General features: G+C 42.6%; 1 protein-coding gene across 2 annotated transcripts in view; it reads left to right on the top strand.

Annotated features, from left to right (window-relative positions):
• Nucleotides 1-8,111: 8,111 nt before the first annotated feature.
• Tpd52 (tumor protein D52) overlaps nucleotides 8,112-27,634 on the top strand; it is a 32,984-nt gene continuing 13,461 nt past the window's right edge. The window contains exons 1-4 of one of the 2 annotated variants that reach the window (XM_090338985.1): nucleotides 8,112-8,329; nucleotides 18,521-18,636; nucleotides 24,979-25,127; nucleotides 27,098-27,199. In XM_090338985.1, coding sequence (XP_090195111.1) covers nucleotides 8,194-8,329; nucleotides 18,521-18,636; nucleotides 24,979-25,127; nucleotides 27,098-27,199 — 503 coding nt within the window. In that variant the 5' untranslated portion in view covers nucleotides 8,112-8,193. The remainder of the gene's footprint in view (nucleotides 8,330-18,520; nucleotides 18,637-24,978; nucleotides 25,128-27,097; nucleotides 27,200-27,634) is intronic. The other variant, XM_090338986.1, reaches the window with a different exon arrangement.

Below are 27,634 nucleotides of genomic sequence, written 5' to 3'. Positions count from 1 at the left end.
GATCCACCAGATTATTTATTCCTCTTCCAGCTCTGATGGTGGTTGTGGTGTCCCTGCAGAGTGCTCATTAAACTCAGTCTGCAAATTTGAAGACATCAGCTTGGACATATACTCTCTATCTCCCAATAATCCCACTGGGTAGACCCCTGTGCTGGCAAACACATCCTTAATCCTCCTACACAGAACAGCCCCTTTTGAAAACCAGTCCCTATGTATTATTTATTATTATAATTGCCACCCTAGTAAGTACCCAATAGAAAAGGCCAGAGAGGTGGCCCCCTGTGGTGACAAACTCCTCTCTGAATTTGTCAACTGTTAGGATAACAGGATAAGAGAAAAACAGTAAAACAAAACCAAAATCCAAGCTGTAAAATTTTATTTTTAAAAACATACCAATGAGTGCCAGGGCCATGAAGAACAGTAAATGTAGTCATGTGCTGGATAGCTTTGCAGTTCACTGTTTAGGGTTGGCTGTAGAGTATTCCCTGAGGACTCACCTATGATCCCTTGCTTGATCGCACTTGGGGAATGGTGGAACCTTTAAGAGGTGGAGTTTATTGCAAGGAAGTTAGGTCATTGGCAGTGTGCCTTTGAGGAGGATAATAGGACCAGGTTCCCTTCTTCCTTGCTGCTCTGGGCTGCTTTGAGGAAGCCCTGTTGATCCACCCTATACTCCTTCATGCTGTTCAGCAGCGTCCCAGGCCCAAACGAGATCCTGTCATAGCCACAGAAGCCTAACACAGCAGTAGACCTGCACCCAGGGTAGTGATTCCACAAAACTCTTCAGCAGTTCATGAGGTCCTCACTTCCTTAGTTGTCGTTAGCACCCTCTGGTGTTCACACAGTGAGAAACCACCTAATGACATCTTGCTCAGTGTGGCCTCATCCTCACAGGACCCAAGACTGTGTGGAGTTGGCTCAAGTGTTCATCTTCAGACAAACTTTGCAGCTATAGCTAAAGCTGGGACTGCAGTATCACGAGTCAGCCAGCTGGCATAAGAGGCAGATTCTGATCTGAGACCGTAACCCACAATTGAAGAAACAAAGAGTGACTAGCAAATGTGAACTCAGATTATTCATAACACGAAAAACAGGGTTTTCACTGTCTGGTATATTAGAGGTAACCAGGGATGTAACAACATTATGGCTTTCTGTGATCTTCTGTTGATATCATGAAACCCCTTTGATCTGGGAACAGTGGTGGTGAGCACATCCCAAGATGACGGAATTACCAGTGACACCTGTGCAACTTGGAGCCACTGTGACTCCTCATAACAAAGAACAGTGGCATCCTAACACTTCTCAACGGGCCCTGGCTTCCCAAGCCAGAGCGCGATCAGAAAATGTTTTTGGGGATGGGTCCAGGGAGAGGAGGTAATCATATCTCATTTCCACTGGATTGTGTTCACTGCTCCTTGAGGGAGGAGGGGCAGGTGTCATGGGGCCCGAACTTAGGCCCTGAGTGTTGTCCCTGAGCTTTTTTCATACAAGGCTGGCTCACAGTCTGCCGCTTTGAGCCACGGTTCCACTTCTGTTTTTCTGGTGGTTAATTGGAAATGAGTATCACGGGCTTTCTTGTTTGGGCTGGCTTTGAACCATTGTCCTCAGATCTCAGCCTCTTAGGTAGCTAGGATTACAAGTATGAGCTACCAGTGCCTGGCATGTTCACTTTTTTTTTTTAAATCGGTTATAGGTCTTGAACTCAGGGACTGGACACTATCCCTGAGCTTTTTTGCTCAAGGCTAACACTACCATTTTGAGCCACAGTGCCACATCTGGTTTTCTGGTGGTTAATTAGAGATGAGTCTCACAGACTTTCCTGGCCTGGTTGGCTTTGAACGTTCACATGATCCACAAATGTCATCCTCCTGAGTAGCTAGGATTTCAGGCGGGAGCTCTCAGCTCTTTCCTGGTTTTTGTAGAAGTCATTGTCATTTGAAGAATGCAGCCCCCTCCTTCTCCTTTCAAGAGATGAATTAACTGCACACCTGTGGCCTGACTTTCCTGATGGGCAGCTGCTTGACTCTCTGAGATGCTCTTCAATGGCCTGCAATATAAGCTGGATGTCATACATCTTTCAATCGACTCTCCCCTACTATTTTTCATATTTGGAGAAGATCTACACTGATATTACTTGAGCATTCTATCCCTGGGCAGAGAGAAACTTAGTAGTTTATAGTTCTTTATAGTTATGTGTGCCCATTCCCATTTCTATCTGCAAGAATATGATAAACCCGTTGTATGCTCTATACTGTCTGCCTTCCTGGCTGTACCCACCAACCCTTGTACTACCTTTTAGTGCCCCCTGCTGGCTGTTCTGTACATGAGCACTTGATTGGGGTTGTGGAACATTTCTCTTGTCTGTTTTCCTTTGGTTGATCTCTCTTTATTAATGAATACATCAAGACTATCTCTTCATATGAAATATATATTCTCGACATTGTCATATTTTTCTATATATGAACACTCTTGTTAGCATTTAAATTGTCCACTCGATATGTATTTGTATTGCTTCCTTTTACCACTTAAAGTGGCCTCTAACATGGACATTCCTTGCACACAAACTCCTCATATGTAACTCATATTTAATAGGAAATTCACAATTAAAAATGTAAAGAAAGGAGGTCTGGTGTTGCCTGTAATCCTAGCTACTTAGAAGGCTGAGATCTAAAGATCCCTGTTTGAAGCCAGCTCTGGCAGGAAAATGCTGAAATCTTTTATCTCCAATAAACTACTCAGGAAAAGCCACAAGTTGCACTGTAAGGTGGTATGGCATTGGCTGAATGAATGAATGAATGAATGGAAGGAAGGAAGGAAGGAAGGAAGGAGACTCTAGTCTGGAAAAAACATTCTAGAGTAATTTCAAGAAACAAAACATTTTTTTATAACCAGATAATGAAAATTTATTGCTCTGTGTTTCAACAAAACAATGAGAACTATTATAAAATAGTTGTCAATAGCACACTTTTTGGCTTTTTCCCTAGAAAACCACATTACTACCTCTTAATATCTGGTAAAGTTGAAACAAAACATTTTTGCTGGTGTGGTGGCTCACACCTATAAACCTAGCTACTCAAGAGGCTAAGATCTGAGGATCAAGGCTCAAAGCAGCCTGGGCACAAAAGGACCTGAGACTCTTCAATTAACCTCTAGAAAAGGGAAGTGGGTGGCTCAAGGGTAGGGTGGTAGCCTTGAGCTGCAGAGCTCAGGGACAATGTCCAGGCCCAGAATTCAAGCCCCTTGACTCACAAAAAGAAAAGAAAAGAAAAGAAAAACAAACAGAACATTTTTTCCGGGCAAGGTGATTCATACCTAAAGTCCTAGCATTTAAAAACCAGAGGCAAGAGAAGCAAGTGATGGAGCTAGCTTGAGAAACAGCCAGATCTTGTTTCACAAAACCAAGGGCTTGGTCCTTGGCAAAAAAAAAGGGTAGAAGTGTAGCTCAAGCAGTAGAACTTCTGTCCAGAGAGTGCAAGGCCACGAGTTCAAATCCCAATATTCCCAAAGAGCAACAACAACAAAACCAAACAGAAAACCACCACCACCAAACCCCTAAGGACTCAGGATGTAGCTCTGTGGTAGAATGCTTGCCAAATATGTGCGAAACTTGGGTTCGAACACCAGCACTGGCTAAACAAACAACAACTAAACCAAAAAAAAGAAGTAAAGAAAGTCAAGTTTGGCTAGAACATGGTTGGGTAATAGCGGAAAGCCTAGTTGGGAAATAGACACTTGAGTTTTTCAGTTGAATTGACCAAGAAGAGGAACAGACCTTCCTTAGTTATGGGAAAGCCCTCCAGGGCTGCTGGGTGTGGAGCCTGGCTGCCACACTCCTTCTACCCCCACACTGCTTCCCCCTTCTTCTTTCCCAGTCCTGACCTGTTCTCTCCCCGGTTGGTTTGGGGAGCCAGCACCTGACAGCTCAGGGTATGGACAGGCAGCTTTCTTCCATTACTCACAGAATAAATATCAGGCAAGGCCACAGACTGAAGCTGTTTCTGCCAGATGTCTAGCCTGAGGCCAGACTCTATGAACAACAGGATAGAAGTCTTGATGGGTCAGATCTGAAGCCCAGATGCCCACCTAAGACCAGGAAATAGGGAAATGGGGTGGGGACAAAACTTGTCCCTGCCCAGAGTACTTGGAGCAGGGGATCTGGAGTTCCTCAAGGGAAAGGAATTAACAGATGAGACAATTGATACCCACGGTCAGCCAGATCTCTAGGGAAACACTGCAGGCAGGACAGGGTAGATGTGGTGAAGGACTGTGGGGTGGGTGTCTGTGGGGGAACAGCTCTTGGTGCATCCTTCTAGATAGGCATGGTCCTGTGATGTCAGGACATAAAGAGAGAACCACTAGATGGTTGACTGAAATAATTTTTTTGACAATTTTTAAATTATCTTTAAGTAGTGGTCTTAACAAAGCAGTTTGTGAATACGATGTATCTTGATCAATCTATCCCTCTCCACATGCCTTGTATTTTGCATTCAGTAGCACAGAACCAACTCTTTATTGAGGGTTCCTAGCACCAACTGAAGCAGGAAATAAACCCAGAGCCTGCCTGACTGACTGCCTTCCTGCTCTCCCGCCTTCCTCCTCCCTCCCTCCTCATTCTTAGTACCCTCTCCTTTAGCCACTGTCCATCTTCAGTATGTCTGTGTATTAGCTCTGGAGCCAGCTTTGTTTACTGTTTAAACAAATCCTGATGTGTATGTACGTATGTATGCATGCATGCATGTATGTATGCATGCATGTGTGAATGTATGTATTGCATGTAAGTATATACTGGGTTTGGACCTTGGGGCCTAATGCATGGTAGGCAAGTACTCTTCCTCTTAGCCCCAACAGTTTTCTTTTGCTAGTCCTGGGCCTTGAACTCAGGGTCTGAGCACTACACTTTGGCTTTCTCAAGGCTGGAGTTCTAGCACTTGAGCCACAGCACCACTTCTGGCTTTTTCTATGTATGTGGTACTGGGGCCTTTAGGCTTTTTCATTCTACGTGGGCCTCTAAGCCAGTCATCTCCAGGATGGGGACAGCACCGTGAGAGGAGAGGCTGCAGGGGCACAGGCACGTGACATCTGGCATTCCCTGTCTGTGAGCTGCTTGCAGGGGGTGGTGGTGGTGGTGGTGGTGGTGGTGGTGGTGGCGGTGGCGGCTAATGGGTGTTGAGCTAGTGGTTGTGGCTTGCTTTTTGTTAATGACTTACTAATACCTGTGGCTTTAGAAGAACAGGTAAAGTTGTAGTGAACAGGTAAGCTAGTACTGAGTGGGCAAACATGGGATGTAGCCAAGCCCAGAGACCCCATGAGCCACTTCAAGTCCAAGAACACAACTAATGTGCCCCCTTCCCCATCTAAGCAACAAGTATCATGGATTTCAAGAAACCTAACCATTTTTTTTCAAGTAATAATAACAAAAAGAAGCCATTTATTCTGTTTCTAAATTTTTAAAGAAAATGACCTTTCTAATTGTTTGAATGTAGTTGCCTTAGGGGGAAAAATACAAATTGATTTTTTTTGAAATTTTTAAAATAATTTTTTACCAGTCCTGGAGCTTGAACTCAGGGCCCGGGTACTGTCCTTGAACACTTTGTGCAAGGCTAGTGCTCTACCTCTTCAGCCACAGCGCCACTTCTGGCCAAGAGTTTATCTTTTAATAATGCTAAGAAATGGGCCTGGATGGGGTCTAGTGGTAGAGCTCCTGTCTAGCATGCATGAAGCCCTGGGTTCGATTCCTTGGTATCACATACACAGAAAAAGCAAAAATAAATAAACTCTTCTAAAATGTGCATAAGAGGGGCCGAGAGTTTGGCCTAATGGTAGAGTGTTTGCCTAGCATGCACGAAGACCCGGGTTTGATTCCTCGGTTCCACATACATAGAAAATAAGCCAGAAATGGTGCTGAGGCTCCTGTGGTAAAGCTCTAGTCTTGAGAAAGCCTAAGGACAATACTCAGGCCCAGAGTTCAAGGCCTGGAACTGGCAAAAAAAAAAAAAGTATGCTTTGGGCTGAGAGTTTGGCCTAGTGGTAGAGTGCTTGCCTAGCATGCAGGAAGACCCGGGTTCGATTCCTCAGTACCACATACATAGAAAAAAGCCGGAAGTGGTGCTGAGACTCAAGTGGTAGAGCTGTAGCCTTGAGAAAGTCCAAGGACAGTGCTCAGGCCTGCGTTCAAGCCCAGGACTGGCCAAAAAAAAAAAACAAAAAACTTAAAATGTGCATAAGTTCGTAAAGTTGCTAGATGTGATGGTATACACTTAAGCCTTGCTTTTCAGGAGGTAGAATCAAGAGCTTGAGAGTTTGAGGCCAGCTGAGGCAAAGGGAATTTGTCTCAGAAACTAAAGAGCTTGCTAGGTATTAGTGGCTCATGCATGCCTGTAATTCTAGCTATTCAGGAAGCTGAGATCTGAGGGTTGAAGTTTGAAGTCTGCTCAGGCAGGGAAGTCTGTGAGCCTTGAATTTCCAAAAAAAAAACTACGTTTTTTTAAAGCCAGAAATGGTGCTGTGGCTCAAGTGGTAAAGCATTAGCCTTGAGCAAAAGAAGCTCAGAGATACTGTCCAGGCCCTAAGTTCAAGCCCTAGGACCACCAACAACAAAACAAAACACCAAAGATCTGTTGTAAGTGGTAGAGTACCTACTTAGCATGTCAGAACCACCCCTCCACCCCCGAGTTCAATCTCACGTGCAACCAAAAAAACAAGGAAAAAAAATCTTAAAACAAGATAAAGATTATGCCATAAGTAAAGCACTGCATGAGACTAGTTACAAAGTAAGCGAGGCCCAGTGGCTTGTGCCTGTAATCGTAGCTACTCAGGAGACTGAGATCTGAAGACCATAGTTCAAAGCCAGCCAGGGCAGGAAAGTCTGTGAGAACTCTTATTTCCAGTTAACTAGCAAAGGCCAGAAGTGGAGGTGTGGCCTCCACTAGTACCAGAGTATCAGCCTTGAGTGAAAAAGCTATGGGAAAGTGCTCAAACCTTGACCTGAGTTTAAGCCCCAGTACTGGCACAAAAGAAAAAAAGGAAATCATAAGTTTATATGAATATAACCTTGATTCCCTTACATTTTAATCCAGTGTGTTCAGTGATCTTTCTAATAATTATTTCAGATTTCCTCATTTGCCTCTGAGAGTCCCATCAATATTTCCTACGGGATTTGAAAACGGGGCCATTGTCTTTATTTGTTGTATGCCTCCAATGCTACAAGTTGGGGGGAGGGGTTCCCCCTAATATTTAACCGGCAGGAGTTCTTAAGTGCTAGTGTGAACCATTGTGAACGTGGGAAGATTGTATGGGGAGACTTGGGCCAAAGAAGAGAACTGGGTGTTTCACAGACCTGCTGTAGCCTTTGGCTGTGGGTTGAGCCAGGCCAAAGGAAATGGGGCCTGCAGGGCCTGGGCCTTGGTTAAACCGAGAAGGTGCTGGAACACATGGGAGATTTGCCTTCAAAGCTGATTCTCTCCTCAGTTCGTATAATTGCAACAGCATCTTCCCACCCCCCCCCCCAAAAAAAAAGAAAAAAGAAGAAAAATAGGATTGAAAAACTTTATGACAGCAATGCAGTTTCCTCTCGAGATTAAGGATGAAAAACGTGCCTTTCTTATCCACCAAATTATGCTTAGAAAGCTGGTTGCCAACCTAGGAGGCTCAGCCTATTGGTAATCCCGGGTGAGGGAAAATAAAAAGTATTACCCAGGTTGCATTTGCAGATTACTGCTCCCAAATCCTGCCTTGTCCTAGAAGATTATGTCTGTCCTGCTGCTATAGCTGTGATCAGCTGACTGGTTTAAAGGAAGAAAAAAAAAACCCAGGTAGTTTTATTTATTTATTTGTAATTTTGCCAGATAGCTCGAGCTATTTGTCCATCTGAGCTGGGCCTTCCTTTGTTTACTGAAGAACTAGGCCATTCCCTGCCCAAGGTTGTTCCTTGTTGACTGAAATTAACAACAGGTGGTGAACTGAGGGCTCTGGGATTGTCATTTATTGAAAGACTTGCTTGCCACCGGGGTGTGAAGCTCCCTGGAGGAAACTGCACCTGCAGGCCCCCTCCCTCTCCTCCCGGAAGCTGGGGCGGGGCCTCTAAACCTGGGATGATTTCTTAGGGTGATTTCCGAGAGAGCAGGGCCTAAGGGGCACAAGACTGGAGAGTCCTTGCAGGCGGTGGCAAAGCCATGCGCCCTGCCTTTGCCTGGCATGGACTGTGGAGACCTGGACTTCAGTGAGGACTACCAGTCCCCATTTGACTTTAATACGGGAGTGAACAAAAACTACCTCTACTTGTCTCCTAATGGCAGTGCCTCTCCGCCTGGATCACCCACCCGGAAATCTGGTAACTATTAAATAGTGTAAGATTTGCTGTTAGAAAACCTAGATGTCATTTGGGTTCGAATGGATTTTAAAATTATTTGCGTAAAGATGGGCTGGGCGTTGCTATGTTGTAACTAGTTAAGGCTTTTCCAGATGTAAAACGGGGGGGGGGGTGGAGAGAAAGAGGGGGAGGATTTGGAAGGAGAGATGGTTTGTGTCAGTATTGAAAATGTTTACAGACAGGAAGTTAAAGTACTGAGCAGTCTGAGTGCACTAAGCTGATGTTGAACAAGAGAAGGTCTGGACTTCCAGTTGTCTGTGAAGACTGCCTTGATTTTTGTCTTGCTATACACGAGCACCTGAATTGCTGATCAGATGCAAGACTCTGTGACGAACGTTCTAGATTTTAAGGAAAACTTAACTGAAATACCTTGGCAAGAGATTCTGTAAAGAAGGAGAAACTGGAAATTGTTATACCTTTGGAAGCAGGCATCCCTTCAGTGTGTCCTGTGGTGAGAGAGCAGCTGAGTTTGTCCACACAGCTGGAAGCTGGAGCCTCAACTACCACCAGAATCCAGGTCGTACTGGCTGGATCCTCTTTCACAGCCAGTGCGGAGAGGGAAGAGGCCCAATGACCTCTGAAACATGTCAAGGAAGCAGCGGGTTTTCCTAGAAGTTAATTATTTTCCTATTAGTGAAGAATAGGTTACAGTCTGTTCTTTTTAAGCAGAATACACGGGCAGTTAAGAAAACAGGTGCTACAGGATGCAGGGTGAAACCTATTTCTAAGTACGTGAGGTGTGTGTATTTACTGACAGGGTGTGTGCTAACGCACCATTCTAACTAGATTGGGAAGAGAAAATGTTGACTGATAGCTAGAGTTGTTCTCTAGAAGTTGAGAGCCCAAGGCAGGACTTAGTGTTTTCTGGGAGTCCCTGGATTGCTCAGAACTTGATCCTCTAAATTTTCTTATCTGTATAGCCCCAAAGAACCTCTGTCTGTAGCAACAAGCACCTGTCTTCCCTTTGCCCAGCTCCTCAAAAGATGATGACATACTAATTTCTTTTTTTTTTTGCCAGTCCTGGGCGTAAGCTCAGGGCCCGAGCACTGTCCTTGGATTTTTTTCTCTCAAGGATAGAACTCTACCACTTGAGCCTCAGCATCACTTCTAGCTTTTTCTAAGTATGTGGTACCAAGGAATCGAACCCGGGTCTTTGTGCATGCTAGGCAAGCACTCTACCACTAGGCCAAACTCCCGGCCCCATACTAATTTCTTAATTTGATCAGAGCAGCCCACAGTGGAGAACTTATTAGAGCTTCACATTAAAACCTTGGGGAAGGCTTCAAAACCTTGAGAAGGCTGTAGTCATGTGGTTTCAGGGGTTCAGGAGTCCCAGGAAACTTTTTTTTTTTTTTTTTTTTTGCCAGTACTGGGCTTGAGCTCAGGGCCTGAGCACTGTCCTTGGGCTTTCCTTAAGGCTAGAATTCTACCCTGAGCCACTGCACCACTTTTGGCATTTTTTATGTGTGTGGTACTGAGTAATTGAACCTGGGTCTTCATGCATGCTAAGCAAGTACTCTACCACTAGGCCAAACTCCATCCCCCTAGGGAACTTTTAAGTTCTGCTAAAAACTTTTAAGTTCTGTGTAGTTCTGCTTCCTGTCCTTTCACTCGTAGTTTGGGACCTTTTCTGTCAAAACCCAGGTAGGTGCTATTATCCACATTTTGCATAGTTATCTTCAGAATTTTTAGTAGCGGTCTGAAGGAGCTTGAGGTCATGGGATTTAATAGAATTATTTAAAAAAAAAACAAAACAAAAAAACCCCAGCTGGGTGCTGGTGGCTCACACCTGTAATCCTAGCTACTGAGAAGGCTAAAATCTGAGGATCGAGGTTTGAAGTTAGCCCTGGAAGGAAAGTTAAATGGTAGGCTGTTGTCATCAGTAAAGTCCAACAAGCTGGAAGTAGAGCTGTGGCTCGGGTGGTAGAGCACTAGCCTTGAACAACAACAACCAAAAGCTCAGGGACTGAGTCAAAGCCCTGAGTTCAAGTTCCAGGATGGCACAAAACAAAACACAACAAAACTTTTCAAAAAGCAAATGAGAAAGAGGAGGTGGGGCTCATGGGGTAGAGCTCCAATCTTGAGCTAAAAAAGCCGCACGACATCATGAGCCCCGAGTTCAGTCCTCACCAACAGCACCGCACCACCAAGCACAAGCACAGGTGTCGGTGGCATGGATAAGCTCCTTATTGAATAGGGCTTTTTGGACTCTGTATTTTCTTAATCCACAAGCAAGTTATGCAAACAAAGAGGAAGAGCAGGAAAGGCATCTCACATATAAAGGTTGGGAACACTATCTGAAAAAGAACTTATTCTTTGATTTATATTCAAAATGCCAGGAGCTGGAATGGGAGATTTCCTTCATCTGGGACTTCTGAACTCTTGGCATGACCATCTCACAGTCTGAAATATCTTATTCCTTCTAACTCACAGTACACACACCCACACCCACACCCACACCCACACCCACACCCACCCACCCACCGCTCAAGCAGAGGTGTTTGTTTTTCTTTTGTTGTTTGGCGCTTGAACTTGGTGAAATGTCCTTGAGCAAAAAAGCTCAAGGCTAGTGTGCTACCACTTAACCCACAACTACACTTCCAGCTTTGTGTGTGTGTTCAACTGGAAATGAGTGTCATAGTTTTCCCTGCCCCAGCTGGCTTCAAACCTTGATCCTCATATCTCAACCTCGTGAGTAGCTAGGATTGCAGGTGTGAGCCACCAGCACCTGGCTTGAAGCAGATTTTATGAAGTAGCACTTACTGTGTGTGGTTGTACACTGATGTTTTATATTTCTCCCTCTCTCCCTCTCTCCCTCCCTCCCTCCCTCCCTCCCTCCCTCCCTCCCTCTCTCCCTCCCTCCCCCCTCTGTGTGTGTGTCTGTCTGTCTGTCTCTCTCTCTCTCTCTCTCTCTCTCTCTCTCTCTCTCTCTCTCTCTCTCTCTCTCTCTCTCTCTCTCTCTCGCATTTTTGGTACAACTGCTTAGTGACTCTTACAAAAGCTGAGTGATAGTGACTTTGAGAATCTGAATGTAAGATCCATCAAGTGCTATCTGCCTTTTTGGTTGACTGTTGTTTCGTCTAGCTCCAGGAGCGGTATGTGGCAGTAAGACTCACAACTTCTTGTTGGATGAATGACTGAATGGAATCGGTGAGGACTAGTTCCCATTCAGGTTCATTTGCTAGATGGTGACACTGAACCTGGGAGAGATTGTGATGTACTCTAGTCATCATTCTAGTCCGCCTGACCTGGAACTTAGTTCTTGGTTTTCAAACCATTATCTTATTTTCCTTAACTTTAAAAAAAAATTATCAATGAATTATTTTATTTCTTGGTAGTGCTGGGATCAAACTCTGGACACACTTTCTACCACTGAGCTGTACCCCAGCCCATCTGATTTTTCACAAAGACAGTTACTCAACTTCTCTGGTAATGAGTATTGCAGAATAGTCACTCTGGGCCTAAGTTTTCTTTCTTTGCTGTCAGGATTCCTTCCTTCCTCCCTCTTCCTTCCCCTCTTCTCTCCCCGCCACCCTTCTCACTTTCTCTTCTGTCCTGTGAACACGCATATGGATACTTTTACAGATGGTATTTTTATACGTCTCTTTTCTATGAAGAGTCGCCAAGTTCCAGAAGACTTTTTAGCATTTTTGGGTATTTCTAGTGATGTCAGAAACTAAGTCATTAAAAGGAATCTTGACAGTTTACTGTCATATTTGAAACTGAGAAATTTGAAAAATTAAACAAGATTTTTCAACTCTCCTTTTCATTCTGTCTCACATGTTTTGATTTCTGCTCTGTGTCAGTTCTACTTTTAGGGAAGTAGTTATTTCATTTTACACTTTTTTTTCTTTGTACACATGAAATTTATTGCTCAAAAACAATGTCAAGAGAAACGAATATATTGATGTTTATAGGATAACAACATTAAATCTTTCCTATGTGGTTCACTGTTCTACATTCTTTTGCATTATCTGCAGAAGGATTTTTCATTCTGTCTCCAGATTCTTGCTATGAATTAGAAATGGCCCTAAAATTGTGCTTCCTAAATGGTTCCTGAGCTTCCACCATTGTTTTACACTTTTTTTTATGATGGTGGAGAACAAACATATCTATAGTTTACCAAAAAAATCATGAGACAAAATAGACAGGAAATTGAGTTTCAGAGAGGAAATTTAAGTATGGGAGAGACTTCCTTTCTGGAGATCCCCATATTTCTCCATGGCTAATCTTTGTCCCTCTTTTATGGAGGGGCCTGGGTACTTGTTTTGCATTTGATTTTGAGAGGTTGGAGTGGTGAAGGGGGAGGTAAACCTGAAATAACTGAAGACCCCCAACATTTAAGGATGAACAATTTAGTGATGGTTAAACTAGGAATGTGTGATTGTGTGCTACCTTGATGAACTTCACTCCTTCCCAGCTGTTTCCGGGAAGTTTGGGAAGGTGACTTGATTTTTTGTGTGTGCACGTGCACCTATATGTGCATGCACATTTGTGTGCACACCAGTACTGGAGCTTGAATTAAGGGTCTGGACCTAGCTTTTTCACTCAAGGCTAGTATTCTACCACTTGAACCACAGGCTTCACTTTTTGCTGTTTAATTGAAGATAAGACTCTTATAAACTTGGTTGCTTGGATTGGCTTCAACCCATGATCCTAAGATCTCTGCCTCTTGAGTAGCTAGGATTACAGGTGTGAGCCACCAGTGGGTGGCACATTGACCACAGCTAGGGCCCTATGTCCCTGCCTGAGCCCCAGGAGAGCACTTCACTGCTCTCACTCCAAGCCTATCTTTCCCTTTCTGCCTTTGTGCATCCCTCCTCCCCACATCTCTTTCTTTAGTAGCCCTGACATTGCTCAGTTAGGCTTTTGGGTTTCTGTATCTTTCCCCAAATGGAGTAGATCAGATCTTGTCATCATCTTGTTTTTGTGGCTTTTATTACAAAGGGAAGGACTTTCTGAACTCTTCCTCTCCTCTTCATTACCCCAAAGCTGGCTTTACCCAATTCATAGTGAGTAAACAACAGCTTCAAGAATCCAGTATGCTCAGGGTATCCTTATTTCTACACCGCCATCTTACTAACATGTTAGAGAATAGGTGCCACCATTTGTGCCTTCAGGCGCTACCTTGGCCCAGTTTAAGTCAGTGACTCAGCTTGGAGTAGCTTTGCTTCCTGCTTGGCATTTAGTTTTTGGTTGTCACCCTTGATGTGGGTTGGGACTGCTAGTGACCTCTAGTATCTGAGATGCTGCCTCCTCAGGTTAGACACCTGTTCAAATCATCCAGCATGCTGTGTTTGCAAAATCTCAGTTTCAGGTCAGAAGTCCACCAAGGTCCTCTGGGGGGGACCTCCAAGTATTCCTCCACTCTGCGTGGAGTTTGTCACATCCAGAAACAAAGAACAAGGCATCAAGCAGGAAGTCAGAGGACAGACTTAAAAGATACTTTGAACTATGTATTATAGCTCTTTTTATGCCTCTAAGGCTAGAAAAGGGCATATGTATTTCCTCTCATTTGTGCTTACATGAAACAGTGCTGGAAACTGAAGATGCTTGTTCATATACTGGTCTTAAAACTGTTTTTACATCTTTGGAGATTGTGGAGGAGAAGCCTGTGCAGTTTAGTTTCCTGAAAAACCTTGACTACTCTGCTGTACAAGTTCTTTCTTGGACAAATGTTCTACATACCACAGGCTTACGCTGAATTCCCAGTATCACCTTCTCTGCTAGTTGAATTTGCTTAGGTTTCATATTCTTTCTCCTTTTTCTGCAGCATGAAGGTAAGGACTTGTTCCGGATAGTCACCATCTTCAGAGAGATGACATGGGATTCACTTTTTTAGTGAGAGGAGAGATTTTATGTCTTTTTGTTGTTGGTCCTGGGGCTTGAATTCAAGGCACTATCCCTGAACTCTTTTGCTCTCTAATACTTTGAATCACACATCACTTCCCGTTTTCTGGAGATAAGAGTCTTTTGGACTTTTACTGACTGTGCTAGCTTCTGACCATAGATCCTCAGATCTTAGCCTCCTGAATAGCAAGGATTACAGGTATGAGCCTCGTTTTTTTATGTCCGTGTTGAATAGGAAAACCTTTGTTGGCAAATGCAATGAAGAGAGAGAAGTAGCTCAAATAAAGGGACTGAAGATCCACAGTAGACAATGAAGTCATGCTGGGTTCTTAGGGTTTCCTCTGACTCGGTTGTGTACCTTCCTGTAATTCATTTCTTCTAGAGTGCTGAGTGTCTACTGGGGACGTAGCTCACAGGCTTCTTGCCATCTTTGGCAGCCCTGTCACCTAAGCCACAACCCTTTAACTTTGAGATAGGGTCTCTCTAACATTGTCTGGGCTAACCTCTAACTTGTGCTCCTCTTTCTTCCATTTAAGTCAAATATGATCTCAGCTCATCTCAACTTGGTTAAACCTAATAAACTTCCGTCCCTGAATAGTCACATTCACAGGTAGCAAAAGTTAGGAAGTTGAATGCATTTTCCAAGAGACAAAACTGAGTCTACAATGCCATTGAATTTCAGAGGCTAAGGTGGTTGTGTTTCTTTTTCTTTTATAAACAAACAAAAAGCACCCCTTCTACCTCATCCTTATACAGTGAAGTGTTTGAACCAGAGGTTCCCAGGTTTTTCCTGAGTTACAATAGTGTGGAGAGAGCTGAAGTTTTAATCATGGTAGTAAGTTTGGAGGGCAAGTAGTCCTCATTGAAGAGACAGCAGTTGGGGGAGAGAAGGCAGCTCCCCATCCTCAGCCCCCTCGTATGACGAGCCTAGGGTTGCATAAGCAACACTCAGAAAAACAATTTGCAAAACCAATACGGTGGCAGAAATAGGAGGATGGTGAGTTTGAGGCCAGCCTGGACTGTATAATGAGAACCCCACCCTCTTGCATGCTCTATTTAAAAAAAAAAAAAAAGACTAGCTCAAACCTTGGTTGAAATTTGTCGAAGTATGCAGAATAGTGGTTTATCTGTGGGAAAAGAAACTTCTTTTGATGATTAAATCTTTAGTCAGCCAGTAAGTCCGTTCAAATAAAACATTAACATTTGTTCTGTCCTAGGTACTGTGAGTTCTGAGATGGACAGATAAGGAAGTGACATCAGGGCTCTAGAACTAGAGATGTGCTCAGGACCAAACTCTTCCCTTCCTTTCTCCCTGGCTTGCTTGCTCCTACACATTCCTACCAGGCCAAAACCACAAAGCATTGCTGTCATGTTTAGCTGGCGACTTTGGCATCTATCGTCTATCATTCTATTCTTTCTTTATGTCCTTTCTGGCATCCTTCCTCCCACCCCCCACTCCATCTCCTCTGCTAAGTGTCTTAACTGCTTCTTGCTGGGCACAGGCTCTACTGGGTCTTTGAAATGTAATGTTGACAATTTGCTGCCACCTACAGGCGATTGTGGGAAAGACAGACCATATCATCAACTTTCATAGATAGTATAAAAACCACATCATTATGGGGGTCCTGAAGCTAGCAAGGCCCTTTTCTGGTCAGGCACTGGTGGTGTGTTCCTGTAATTCTAGCTACTCAGGAAGACACTGTTCCCGTATAGTTATACATGTGATTATTGATGTAATTGTTAACTACAAGTAGCAGTAAGTGGAAAACAGACCCTGTACCAAGGGCTGTATAAGTGCATACCATGCATGTTCATGTTGTTCCCTTCTTTTCTGTTTACCAAGGGGCTGGCAGCCCATTTACAATGTGGCTGTCCCTTCATCTTCCTCCCTTTCTGTATATGCTTCAACTTCTGACTGGCACTGGGCTTTGGGAGGGGTGCAGATAAGACTGAAGAAGCTCTTCTTAGAAAGGTATGAGCTGGGCATAGCAGAGCAGAAGAGCCCAGGACAGTCCCCTGGCCCTGAATTTAAACCCTAGGCCTAATGCATGTACATGCATGCACGCACACGCGCGCACACACACACACACACACACACACACACACACACGAGAAATGACTAGAATCAGATAGGGGATGACTTCATTGTTGTGACTTGACAGGAGGAGGAAATTGTCACTTACATATGCAATAAAACCTGTAGCCAGAAGACACTTCAAACTCTCATATGTGTGGCCTGGGAGTGGGTGGATAGACTAGCATCAGCAGGAGACAAAAATCCAGTATACAGTTGCCTTGGATGTAAGAGAGGGGCCCAAAGTTCAGCCATCAGCCAAAAGTAATGCACACAACATCTATGATGAAGAAAAGATCAGGAATTTGAGTAAAGACAAGATGAGCAATTGAGTTGTCCTTGCGGAGCCATGTTAGAACCTGAGGCAAAAGGAGAGTAATAATGAGCTTAGTTTAAACTTCAGTTTTTATCCATCATGGATTCTTTCAATTCACTTTGTTTTAAAATTTAGATTAAAAGATCAGCAAGTGTTTTGGTGCCTCTTTCTATTTTGTATCCAAAGTTTGGGTCTTATTGGGGGGAGGGGTAGGCACAGGTCAAATGGGGAAAGCTGAGGTGCAGCTGCCACCAGACATAGATAAACATTTGTGAAATTTCCCTGTAAAAGTGGGAGTCTTCAGTGAGGGTTATTGACTCGATCCAGAAGAAGGGTTTCTGGACAAGTCACCATGATAAGAAAACTTGGCAGAGCTTTATTAAGTAAGCAAGTATGCAAGCAAGCATGCAGACAGGCAGACAGAAAGGCGTGTTCTAAAGACAGAGACGCAGTGCTCCTTGGATGTTCCCTAACAAGTTATATGTATGGTAAAAGTAAGGGATCTGGCTTTAAAGTTAGACAAAGGTAAGTATATTATCTTTGCTGTAATTACTGCTGGTGTTAGACTTTTTTTCCCCCTTCCCTCAGAAGGTTCATTTATTATAGTGCAAGCTTTATATATATATATATATATAAAAATTTTTTTTTTGGTCATAGGGCTTTATTCTGGGTGTTACGCTTTTTGAGTTCCTTGATGTTTTGGGCATTTCTTCCAGGTAAGAGTGCATCCTGCCATAAAACAGATGGTTATCCTTGAGATAAGGAAGGCATCCTGTTGTCTATATTTTCAGTAGGAAGTTGCGTACATTTTGAGGGAGCATTTCTCTCAGGAAGACATACATCCTGCCAAATGAATGTTAATTCTTGGGGTGAGAAATGCATCTTTCAGGAAGGAATGAATCCTGTTGCTTTTCTTTAGGACATAGATGGCTTGGTTTATAAATACTTTACTTCTGAGTTGCCTTCACCAGGCCTCATTTTCCTCTATTTATTGTGCCTTATTTTCCCCTACATGACTTTGGTCCCTTAATCTTAAGGGAAGGAGGTGAATGAATAACGAACCTGATCTCAAGAACCCTGTCTATTCCTCCTCATTCCAAGTGGGTTCTATTCTCTCTTCCACTCAACTGACGACCTCAAACTGTTTAGATGAAGAGACAAGAGGATCTTGTTTCAGCCTCCTGAATGTTATATTATGGGTGGGCATCACGATACTCAGCTATCTTGAGTTCTTTTTAAAAAGGAGATCTGAATGAGATACAGTTTTAAGTCCTTTTGCTGTGTTATCTTATTACAGATTTTCCTGCCCAGGCTGCTTTTTTTCCCCCCTGGTTGTGAGGCTTGAACTCAGAGCACTGTCCCTGAACTCCTCTATGCTCAAAGGCTAGCACTCTACCATTGAAGCCGGGATACCACTTCCAGTCTTTTCTGTTTATGTGGTGCTAAGCAATCAAACCCAGGGCTTCATGCATGGTAGGCAGGCACTCTACCACTAGGTCACATTCCCAGCCCCCAGGCTGCCTTTGAACTTCAATCTCCCAGGTCTCAGCTTCATGACTAACCGGAATTACAAGCATGAGCTGCTAGTGCCTACTTCATGCAGCCATTTAAAGATGCATCTTGGCAAGTTTCCTTTCCAGCCTCCTTCTGCTTTGTCATAACTGTTGTGACTGAGAATGTGAGCTGACACCAAGGGAATTTGTATTTGAGCCCAGTCTAAGTTGGTGACTGTTAATGGTTGCCCCAGACTTATGTACTGTACCGAGAAAGCTAGGTCATTGGTGAGTGCAGAAAGGTGATATGTAGATTTAACTTAATTAACTGTATTCTGGCTGGTCCAAGAGAGCATATCCTAAAGGAAAATTTCACTAGATGTTCAAGCTTTACAGACTTTTTTTTTTTATTCCTCCAGGTCTGCTGAGGACAGATCCAGTACCTGAGGAAGGGGAGGATGCTGCCGCCACTCTGGGTGCCACAGAGACCCTGTCAGAGGAGGAGCAGGAGGAGCTGAGACGAGAACTTGCGAAGGTAAGGGCCATTGCCTTGGCAGCTTTATGGTAGTGACCTTTGTGTTTCCAAAGCCTACCCTCATAATATACTATCAGTTCCAAGGAAGAGGAAGCAGCAGGATCTTACTTGTCCCATGGGGTCTTGATTAAGGAGGAGGAGAAAGAAGAGGGAGCTTGCTGTTTTTATTTTTAATGACAAGACATCTAGAGGTAAAGTGGACCTGAGATAGAAGTGGGAAGCAGTAAGTGGCAGAGCCGACTGGGTCTCTGGAGGAATGTCATTGGCTGACAGCTAAGGATGCTTGCTCTGCAGTCTCATCAATGACTGCTCCAGCCTGGTCTGTGTTGTGTCTGGATACGGGTCCTTTGCAAGCTTGTGCCTGCTAGGGCCTCCCTTCCCTGTCTTCTTCCACTCCTTTCAACTTCTGCCTGACTGCCAACTTCCAACTTCCCTAAAATTCACATGGCATAAAAATCATTTTCACCTACATACTGTTGTCTATTCATGCTTTCAAGTTCCAGTCTTTTTCTTCACCTCTGATAGAGCTCCATTCATACTCACTTGGCAATCACCCCTTAGATTTCCATCTCTAAGCTCCTGGCAACAGCTAATCACCTTTCTGTCTCCATGGCTTTAACTGTTTTCTGGATATTTTATATAAATGGACTCATTCAAAATGTGGCCGAACATCTATATTACTCTTTTTTTTTTTTTTTTTTGCCAGTCCTGTGCTTGAGCTCAGGGCCTGAGCACTGTCCTTGAGCTTTCTCAAGACTAGAGCTCTACCACTTGTGCCTCAGCACTACTTCTGGCTTTTTTTTTTAATCTATGTGGTATTGAGGAATCAAACCTAGGTCTTTGTGCATGCTAGGAAGCACTCTACCACTAGGCCAAATTCTTAGCCCACTCATTCCTTTTTATAGATGGATAATACTCCATGTGTAAACACATGTTTACTGCATTTTATTTTAGAGTTCATCACTGAAGGGCATGTGGGTTATTTCTACTCTGAGTGTTACAGAAAGTTAGCAAGATTTATGTAGTGCTTTGCTTTAGTTTTTGTTTTTTAGATTCAGTACATAAAGGTAGAATTGCTTCATCGTATGGTAATTTCATTTTACAATTTAAAGGAACTGTCAACTTCTTTTCTCTAGCAGTCAGTGTTTTTACATCAGTTTCTCCACATCCTTGTCAACATGTTTGTAATTCTAGCCATCTTAGTAGGTGAGAAGGGGTACCTCTTTGTGTTTTTCATTTGTTAAGCATCTTTTCATGCACTTATTAGGCTTTTGTAAATCTTTGGAGAAATGTTTAAGTACTCGGTTGAAAAAAAAACGGTTTATTGTTGAGATGTAAGAGTTACAATACCTATTCTAGATTTTGGACCCTTATGACTTTTGTTTGTTATTCTTGCATAATTGTTGTGGCTAAACTGCTAGTAGAATATTCAGGAGCAGTGATAACATAGGTACCTGTTTTGTTATCTTAAGAAAGCTTTCATCCTTTCACCACTTGCATATAGGAACTCAGTTTTTCATGATGTACTTTCATGTTGAGGAAGTTCTTTCTTTTCCTACTTGGTTTATCATGCAAATACTATTTTGTACCAAATGAGGTGGTTCTGTATTTTTTTTATTCCCTTAATGTGGCTTATTACATTCATTTTTATTTGCTGAACCATCCTTGCATTTCCAGGACAAATTTCATTTGCTCATGCTATACAGTCCTTTTAATACAATGTTTGCTTTAGTTCGATATTTGTTGAACTTGCTTGAATTATTATTCCTAAAAAAGCTGGCTATTGTTTGCTTTTCTCAGAATATCTTTGGCTGCCTTTGGTAGCAGGGTAGTGCTGGCTTTTTTTTTCTTTTTAATTTAAATTTTATTATAGGGCCAGGAGCATAACCTAGTGGTAGAGTGCTCACCGAGCACGCATAAGCCCTGCGTTTGAGTGCACAGTACCACATACACAGAAAAAGCCAGAAGTGGTGCTGTGGCTCAAGTAGCAGAGCACTTGCCTTGAGCAAAAATTGTCCAAGGACAGTGCCCAGGCCCTGAGTTCAAGACCCAGGACTGGGAGAAAATTAATTATTGTAAAAGTGATGTACACAGGGGTTACAGTTCCATAAGTAATAAGAACATTTCTTTCCCCCTCCTCCTACTCCTCCTCCTCGTTGTTGCCTGGGCACTGTCCCAGATACAGAAACGAAAAACAGTGACATACAAGACGAGGGTACAGGAATGAAAAACAGTGACATTAAGGAATAAACCAAAAGGAAAAAAAAAGAACTGCAGACAGTATAATAAAAATGCCTTGTTTCTGTATCGTGGAGTTCATTTTGCTAAGCAGTTTTTATTTTATTTTTTTATTTTTGCCAATCCTGGGCTTGAGTTCAGGGCCTGAGCACTGCCTTTGGGATTTTTCTTTTTTTTTTTTTGCCAGTCCTGGGCATGAGGTCAGGGCCTGAGCACTGTCCCTGGATTTTCTCAAGGGTAGAGCTCTACCACTTGAGCCACAGCACCACTTCTGGCTTTTTGCTATATATGTGGTACCGAGGAATCGAACCCGGGTCTTCGTGCATGTTAGGCAAGCACTCTAGCGCTAGGCCAAACTCCTGGCCCCAAGCCTTTGGGATTTTTCAAGGCTAGAGCTCTACCACTTGAGCCTCAGCATGACTTCCGGCTTTTTTTCTATGTATGTGGTACTGAGGAATCGAACTTTGGTCTTTATGCATGCTAGGCAAGCACTCTACCACTAGGCCAAACTCCTGGCCTCTGATAGCGTCATTTTATATGGTCATATGAATATAGGTATTGAGCTATTGTGTTACTCAACTAAGAATATCCTAGACACATTCTAGTTATTACAAACGAGGGAAACCATGCAGCCTCGTTTCTTTGGGTCTGGCTTAATTCACTTAATATAATTTTTTTCCAAGTCTTTTCATTGCCTTACAAATAGGGCAATGCCATTCTTTATGATGGAAATATAGAATTCCATTGTGTATATATACCACATCTTTTGATCCATTCATCCACTGAGGAGCATCTGGGTAGAGTTCATATCTTAGTTATGCTAAATAATTCTTCATTGAACATGGTTATGCTGGTGGCTTTAGTGTGGGCTGGTTTGTGGTCATTTGCATAAATGCCTAGGAGTAGAATTTCTGAGGCATAGGGAAGCTCTATGTTTAGTCTTTTGAGGAACTTCCAGCCTGATTTCCAGAATGGTTGAACAATTTTACATTCCCACCAACAGTGTAGTAGTATTCCCTTTTTGGTCATGTCCCCATCAGTGTCTGTTATTACTAATTTTCTTGATAATGGCTGTTTTAACTGGGGTGAAATAGAATCTCAGTGTTTGGATTTGGGTTTCAATCTCAATGTAAATCTGCCTGTCTCCCTCCCTCCATCCATCCATCCCTCCCTCCCTTCCTTCTTTCCTTCCTTCCTCCCCCTCTTTCTTTCTCTCTCTCTTTCTCCCCCTCTGCTTTCACTCCCTCTTTCTTTCATTCTTTCTTTCTGCTAGTTCTAGAACTTAAACTCAGGGCCTGGGCACTGTCCTTGAGCTTGCACTCTGTCACTTGAGCCACAGCACCACTTCGAGCTTTTTCTGTGTACATAGTGCATGCGAAGCAAACACTCTGCTGCTAGGCCACACTCCTGGCTCTGCATTTCTTTCATGGCCAAAAATGTTGAACATTTCATCATGTGTCTATTACCCATTCTTATTATTTCTTCTTCTTCTTCTTCTTCTTCTTCTTCTTCTTCTTCTTCTTCTTCTTCTTCTTCTTCTTCTTCTCCTCCTCCTCCTCCTCCTCCTCCTCCTCCTCCTCCTCCTCCTCCTCCTCCTCCTCCTCCTTCTCCTTCTTCTTTTTGAGAAGTCTCAAGTCTTTAGTCCACTTATTACTCAGATTGTTGTTTCTTTGAGGATTTCTTTTTGTTGTTCATTTTTTGAGCTCTAAGTATATTTTAGATATGCGAGTGCTGACATCTTGTAATGAGTTAGGGAATGTTCCATCTTATTTTTGCAAAATTTTGGGAAGGACTGGTGTGGATTTTTAAAATATTTGGTAGTATTAAGCATTGAAGCCATCTTGCTTTAGACTTTGGAAAGTTTTAACTTTGATTCATCCAGTCTCATTTTCATGTTTTAAGTCGGTTCATATTTTCTTTCTATGTGGGTTGGTTTTGATCATTTTTATATCTTGAGGAATTTGCCCACATTATCTATATAGATTGTTGATATATAGACATTCACAGTATTTTTTAATGTAATCTTTGCTTCTGCTAGGTTAGTATTAATGTCTCTACTTTTATTCTAATTTTTAAATATTTTGCATCGTCTCCTTTTCTCGTATGTCAGACTAGCTTGAAGGTTTTCAGTTTTGTTGATATTTCCAAAGAACTTGCATTTTGTTTTTATTCATTTTCTTTATTTCCTGTTGTCCACTTTGTTTACCTTCACACCAATCATTATTATTTACTCCTTTTAATTGTGTCATATAGATTAGTGATTTCTTTCTTTGCTTTTCCCCTCCCTCCTTTCTTGTCCTGTCCTGTCCTGTGGCTTGGGCCTGGACTCAGGTCCTGGGTACTGTCCTTGAGCTTTTTCAGGGCGAGAGCTCTTCCACTTGAGCCACAGCACCACTTGTGGCTTTTTCTGGGTATGTGATACCAAGGAACCAAACTCAGGACTTCATGCATGCTAGTCAAGCACTATATAGCAGGCCAACTCCTGGCCCTGAGTTCTTTATTTTTTTTTAACTAGCATGTACTAATCGTAATATTTCCATATATGCATATAATGTACTTCGATGAAATTCACTCTTGTGACAATTTGTGCTGGACCTACCTTCCTATTATACCTGGTAGAAATTCCATTATAATATTATTGTTTATAATTTTATTATTATTGCCACATGGTGTTTGATCTTCTCTTCTTTGTAGACTAATGTACTCATTCTTTGTTCTCTGAAGATTTAACTAGCAGTAGACCCCTTTACCGTAGCAATATTGAATGTCATTGTTAAAGATCATACTATCCTTAAAATGATCAAAGTGAGGTGCATAGCCAAGAGCTGTGGCTCACGTCTGTAATCTCAGAAGGCTGAGGATCGTGGTTCAGAGCCAGGCTAGGCACTAAAGTCCATAAGACTATCTCCAGTTAACCACCAGAAAACTGGAAGTGGCTCTGTGGCTCAGGGGCTAGGGTGGTAGCCTTGAACTGAAGAACTTAGGGACAGTGCCCAGGCCCAGAGTTCAAGTCCCACAACCAATAACAACGATAACAACAAAAAAAGTTAAGTGCATGTCAGGGCTGAGAATATGGCTTTGCTATAAACTAATGGAAGCATTTTGTAAGTACATTGAATATTATGAATAGACTCCTAAAGTCTATTTTTCAACTCTGGGACCAAAATTCTCTCACATGATGCCTGTTTCCATCTGTGAACTTGTCCTTTCCACTCTGTTCTGGGGTTAAGTCTTCTATTTTGTGTCTTTTTCTTTATGTCTCTGCTCCTAGTTTTGACCTTTACATAGTTTATAATCTGTCTGTGCTTTTGCTATTTCTTGTCTTCTGCCAACTCTATTCTGCTTCTCTTAGTATCTGTTTCTCAAAACAAGGCTCCTGGATGGTAAAGATTGATTAATTCCACACCAGGCACCAGGCACATCACTACCTTTTGATCACCTGATGGGTGGCTGTCCTTGTTAGGTGAGCTGTCAGGTGCTCAGGTACCCACTGAGAACCTCTGCAGTCCTGAGGGACTGAGGCATGTAGTATAAACTCATATGAAATGTGCATATGAGGCTTAGGGTTTGCCCTGATGCCCTCGTTTTGTCTGTGGGTGGGGGGAGATTATTTTTAGTATACTAACAGGAACTTTTGTGGTACTCAAGTAAGATTAAATGATGTCTGGCTGGAAAGTTAGATCAATTCACAGAGTGAGTGTTAAGAGTGAGTTGAAGGTTCTCTGTGTAATGATTTTAAGCCCTAAACCTCTATGAAAAAACTAGAGAAGCACAGGGAAAGAGAGGGAGTGAGAGACAACTGATAGGAATATAAAGAGCCACTGTGGGTGAGAGAAATAAGATCTCTATGTAAGTAGGTGGGTCTAGAACTTACTCTATTGCCTAAGCTAGTTTGGAACTCTAGTTTGGAACTCTGAATCCTCATACTTCAGCCTTCTTCAGTGCTGGGATTACAAGTATGCACCACCATGCTTATCATTAAGGGGGGAGCGGGGGAGAGGAAATGAATCCATTTTTTTTAAGAAGAATATAAGATCTGGAGCAGAGTTTGGCTGTAGTAGCTTTAATAACTTGCTGTTTTCTGCCCAACCCACCTCCTCATAGGTAGAAGAAGAAATCCAGACTCTGTCTCAGGTATTGGCAGCAAAAGAGAAGCATCTAGCAGAGATCAAGCGGAAACTGGGAATCAATTCACTACAGGAATTGAAACAGAACATCGCCAAAGGGTGGCAGGATGTGACAGCAACATCTGCGTATGTGTCCCTGGTCATACATTTTACTAGGCAATGGAAAAGACACCTGCAACCCTTGTCTTGAGGGAGGGGGAGCGAGAAAGGGGATGAGAATGTTTCCATAGTGTCTCCTGGATTAACACCAGATCACTCTTTACAATTTTCCTGCTATACCTGACTCTTTTCTAACATTGGTTTTCCAGGGTATTCTAGGGGATAGAAAGAAAAGTAGCCTAATATGCAAGCTGAAGAAACAGATTCCACAAATGTTACATTAGTCGTCCTTTCTTACTGGGATTCTCTATTCTCCATGGTTTCAGTTTCTCTTAAGTTCCAACTAAGATCTGAAAATAGTAAATGGAATATTTTACAAATACATAATTTGTAAGCTTTAAATTACATGCTCTTTTGAGTATCATGGTTAAATACCTTGCCTTCTTGCTTTGTGCAGTGTAGTATCTGAAAACCCTTTATCCATTGCCTCCACACTGTATATGCTACCCACCAGGCTAAGAAAACATAAGTTACATAGGTTCCTAGAACATGTCCCCATAGATAAGAGGATTTCCAAATATGTACACTGTGTCACTCAGTCCTCAGAATAACTCAGTAGACTGGGTGATAAGAAGGCACATATGTAAGTGAAGTTTTCAGGATATAAAGCTCTCAAAAGTGTGAAGTCTAGATCTGAACTCAGCTCTTGGAACTAAAGAGCATGTCTGCTTGGTACATAAGATTTCTCAGACCACAGTCTGTTACATATGCTCTTGGCAGTAGCCAGCATATAAGACATCTTTCTGATCACACCAGGTACAAAGCAGTATTGTACAGTGCAGTTTTCTTTCCCAACAGAAAGGGGAGCAAGCTTCTAGCAACAGATTTGAGCTTTTCCCTGTCTAGTGTTCCGGTCCAACTGGTGAGCTCAGAAGTTGACAAGTTAGCCATCAGCAGAGTCCATCTGCAGTCCACCTGTGACAGTGCCTTCTTTCAGTCATTTTTCCACTCATAGTAGCTGGCAGTAGAAAAACATACCTATATTAACCATAAACTAGATTCTTGGTATTCAATATTAACTGGACATTTATTTATACAATGGCAATCTTAATATTTTTAGAGGTACCATACTCTTTTTACCAGTGTTTCTATTTTTATTTGTTTGCTTCTCTAACCTACAAGTAGCTGGGAAGAGGAGGAGGAGGGTAATTTACACTTCTGTGTTATAGCAAATGTCACATTAGGGTAGTCTTTTACACATTTGACAGGTCAGCAAGTCATTATTTGGTAGCATGACAGACACAAATTTTATTTACTCTGTTTTAAGAACTTCTGAGACCGGAAACATAGCCTAGTGGCATAGAGTGCTCACCTAGCATGCACGAAGCCCTAGGTTTCATTCCTTGGTACTACCTTCTCAGAAAAAGCTGGAAGTGGTGCTATGGCTCAGGTGGCAGAGTACTAGCTTTAAGCCAATGTGTCCAAGGACGGCGCCCAGACCCTGAGTTCAAGCCCCAGGACTGGTAAAAATAAATAAAGATAAGAACTTTTAACATTTCTTCAAAACCACTGAGGTAGTAGCAGTCACATCTAAAACTAAATCATCATCATTTAGGGAAAGGTCTTCTGCATTGTTTTGGACCTAAGCAAAAGGCAAAGGTCTACAAAAGACCAACAAACCAGGAAATGGCTTTCCTCTATGGTCCTCAGGAGAAGTGGAGCAGGCGGGGAGAGGGAGAGTGGGAGAGAGCGGGGGAAAGGGAGGGGGAGGAAAGAGGGGGGGGCAAGTTCAGTATTCTCAATATACTTACATGGAAATGGAACCAGATATCTTGAGAGCATGTATGGAGTAGGGAGAGATGGGGATAGTGATGAAAGGGTGACTCTGATTAAGATGTCTTGTATTTGTGAATTGATATGGTGAACTGAAATCCCTTTATAGTAAAGATAATTTTTTTAAATTTTAAAGAAAAGGCTGACTTTTCTTTTTCCTGTAGCTATAAGAAGACATCTGAAACACTGTCTCAGGCTGGACAGAGGGCTTCAGCTGCTTTTTCATCTGTTGGTTCAGTCATCACGAAAAAGCTGGAAGACGTAAAGTATGTGTACATTTCTCCTTGCTCACTTCATAGCTGAGACAAATTCAGATGTTACTGTATTTGCCTGGCTTCCTGGCTTCAGAAGCTCAGGATAATCCTGAATCCTCTTCTGCTTAGGTGAAGGTACCAGGATCTTAATTCTTCTAGTCATACTGTTCTACATGGAAATAGTCATCTTAATGATTCCGTGAAAAGTTACTGAAAAATACTGGTTATAAACTTCTGTGTCTTTTTAGTTTTTCCTCAGTCATTCAAGTAAGTATGTCTCTGGTAGCTGGACATTTGTGATTGTGTGCAGAGCCTGGTGTCTTTTAAGAAGAATGAGTACAAGGGCAGAAAAGTGCACACTTGGGCTGAGACCTGGTTTTCACTTTATGTGTGACATTTTAATGCCATGATGCGATTACCACATGCTTATTTGTGTGCTGGTTTGTA

Source organism: Megascapheus bottae, chromosome 9, assembly GCF_031878675.1.
Source record: "Megascapheus bottae isolate mThoBot1 chromosome 9, mThoBot2.hap1, whole genome shotgun sequence".
Classification (NCBI taxonomy): domain Eukaryota; kingdom Metazoa; phylum Chordata; class Mammalia; order Rodentia; family Geomyidae; genus Megascapheus; species Megascapheus bottae.
This window is presented reverse-complemented; position numbering and strand designations above follow the sequence as displayed.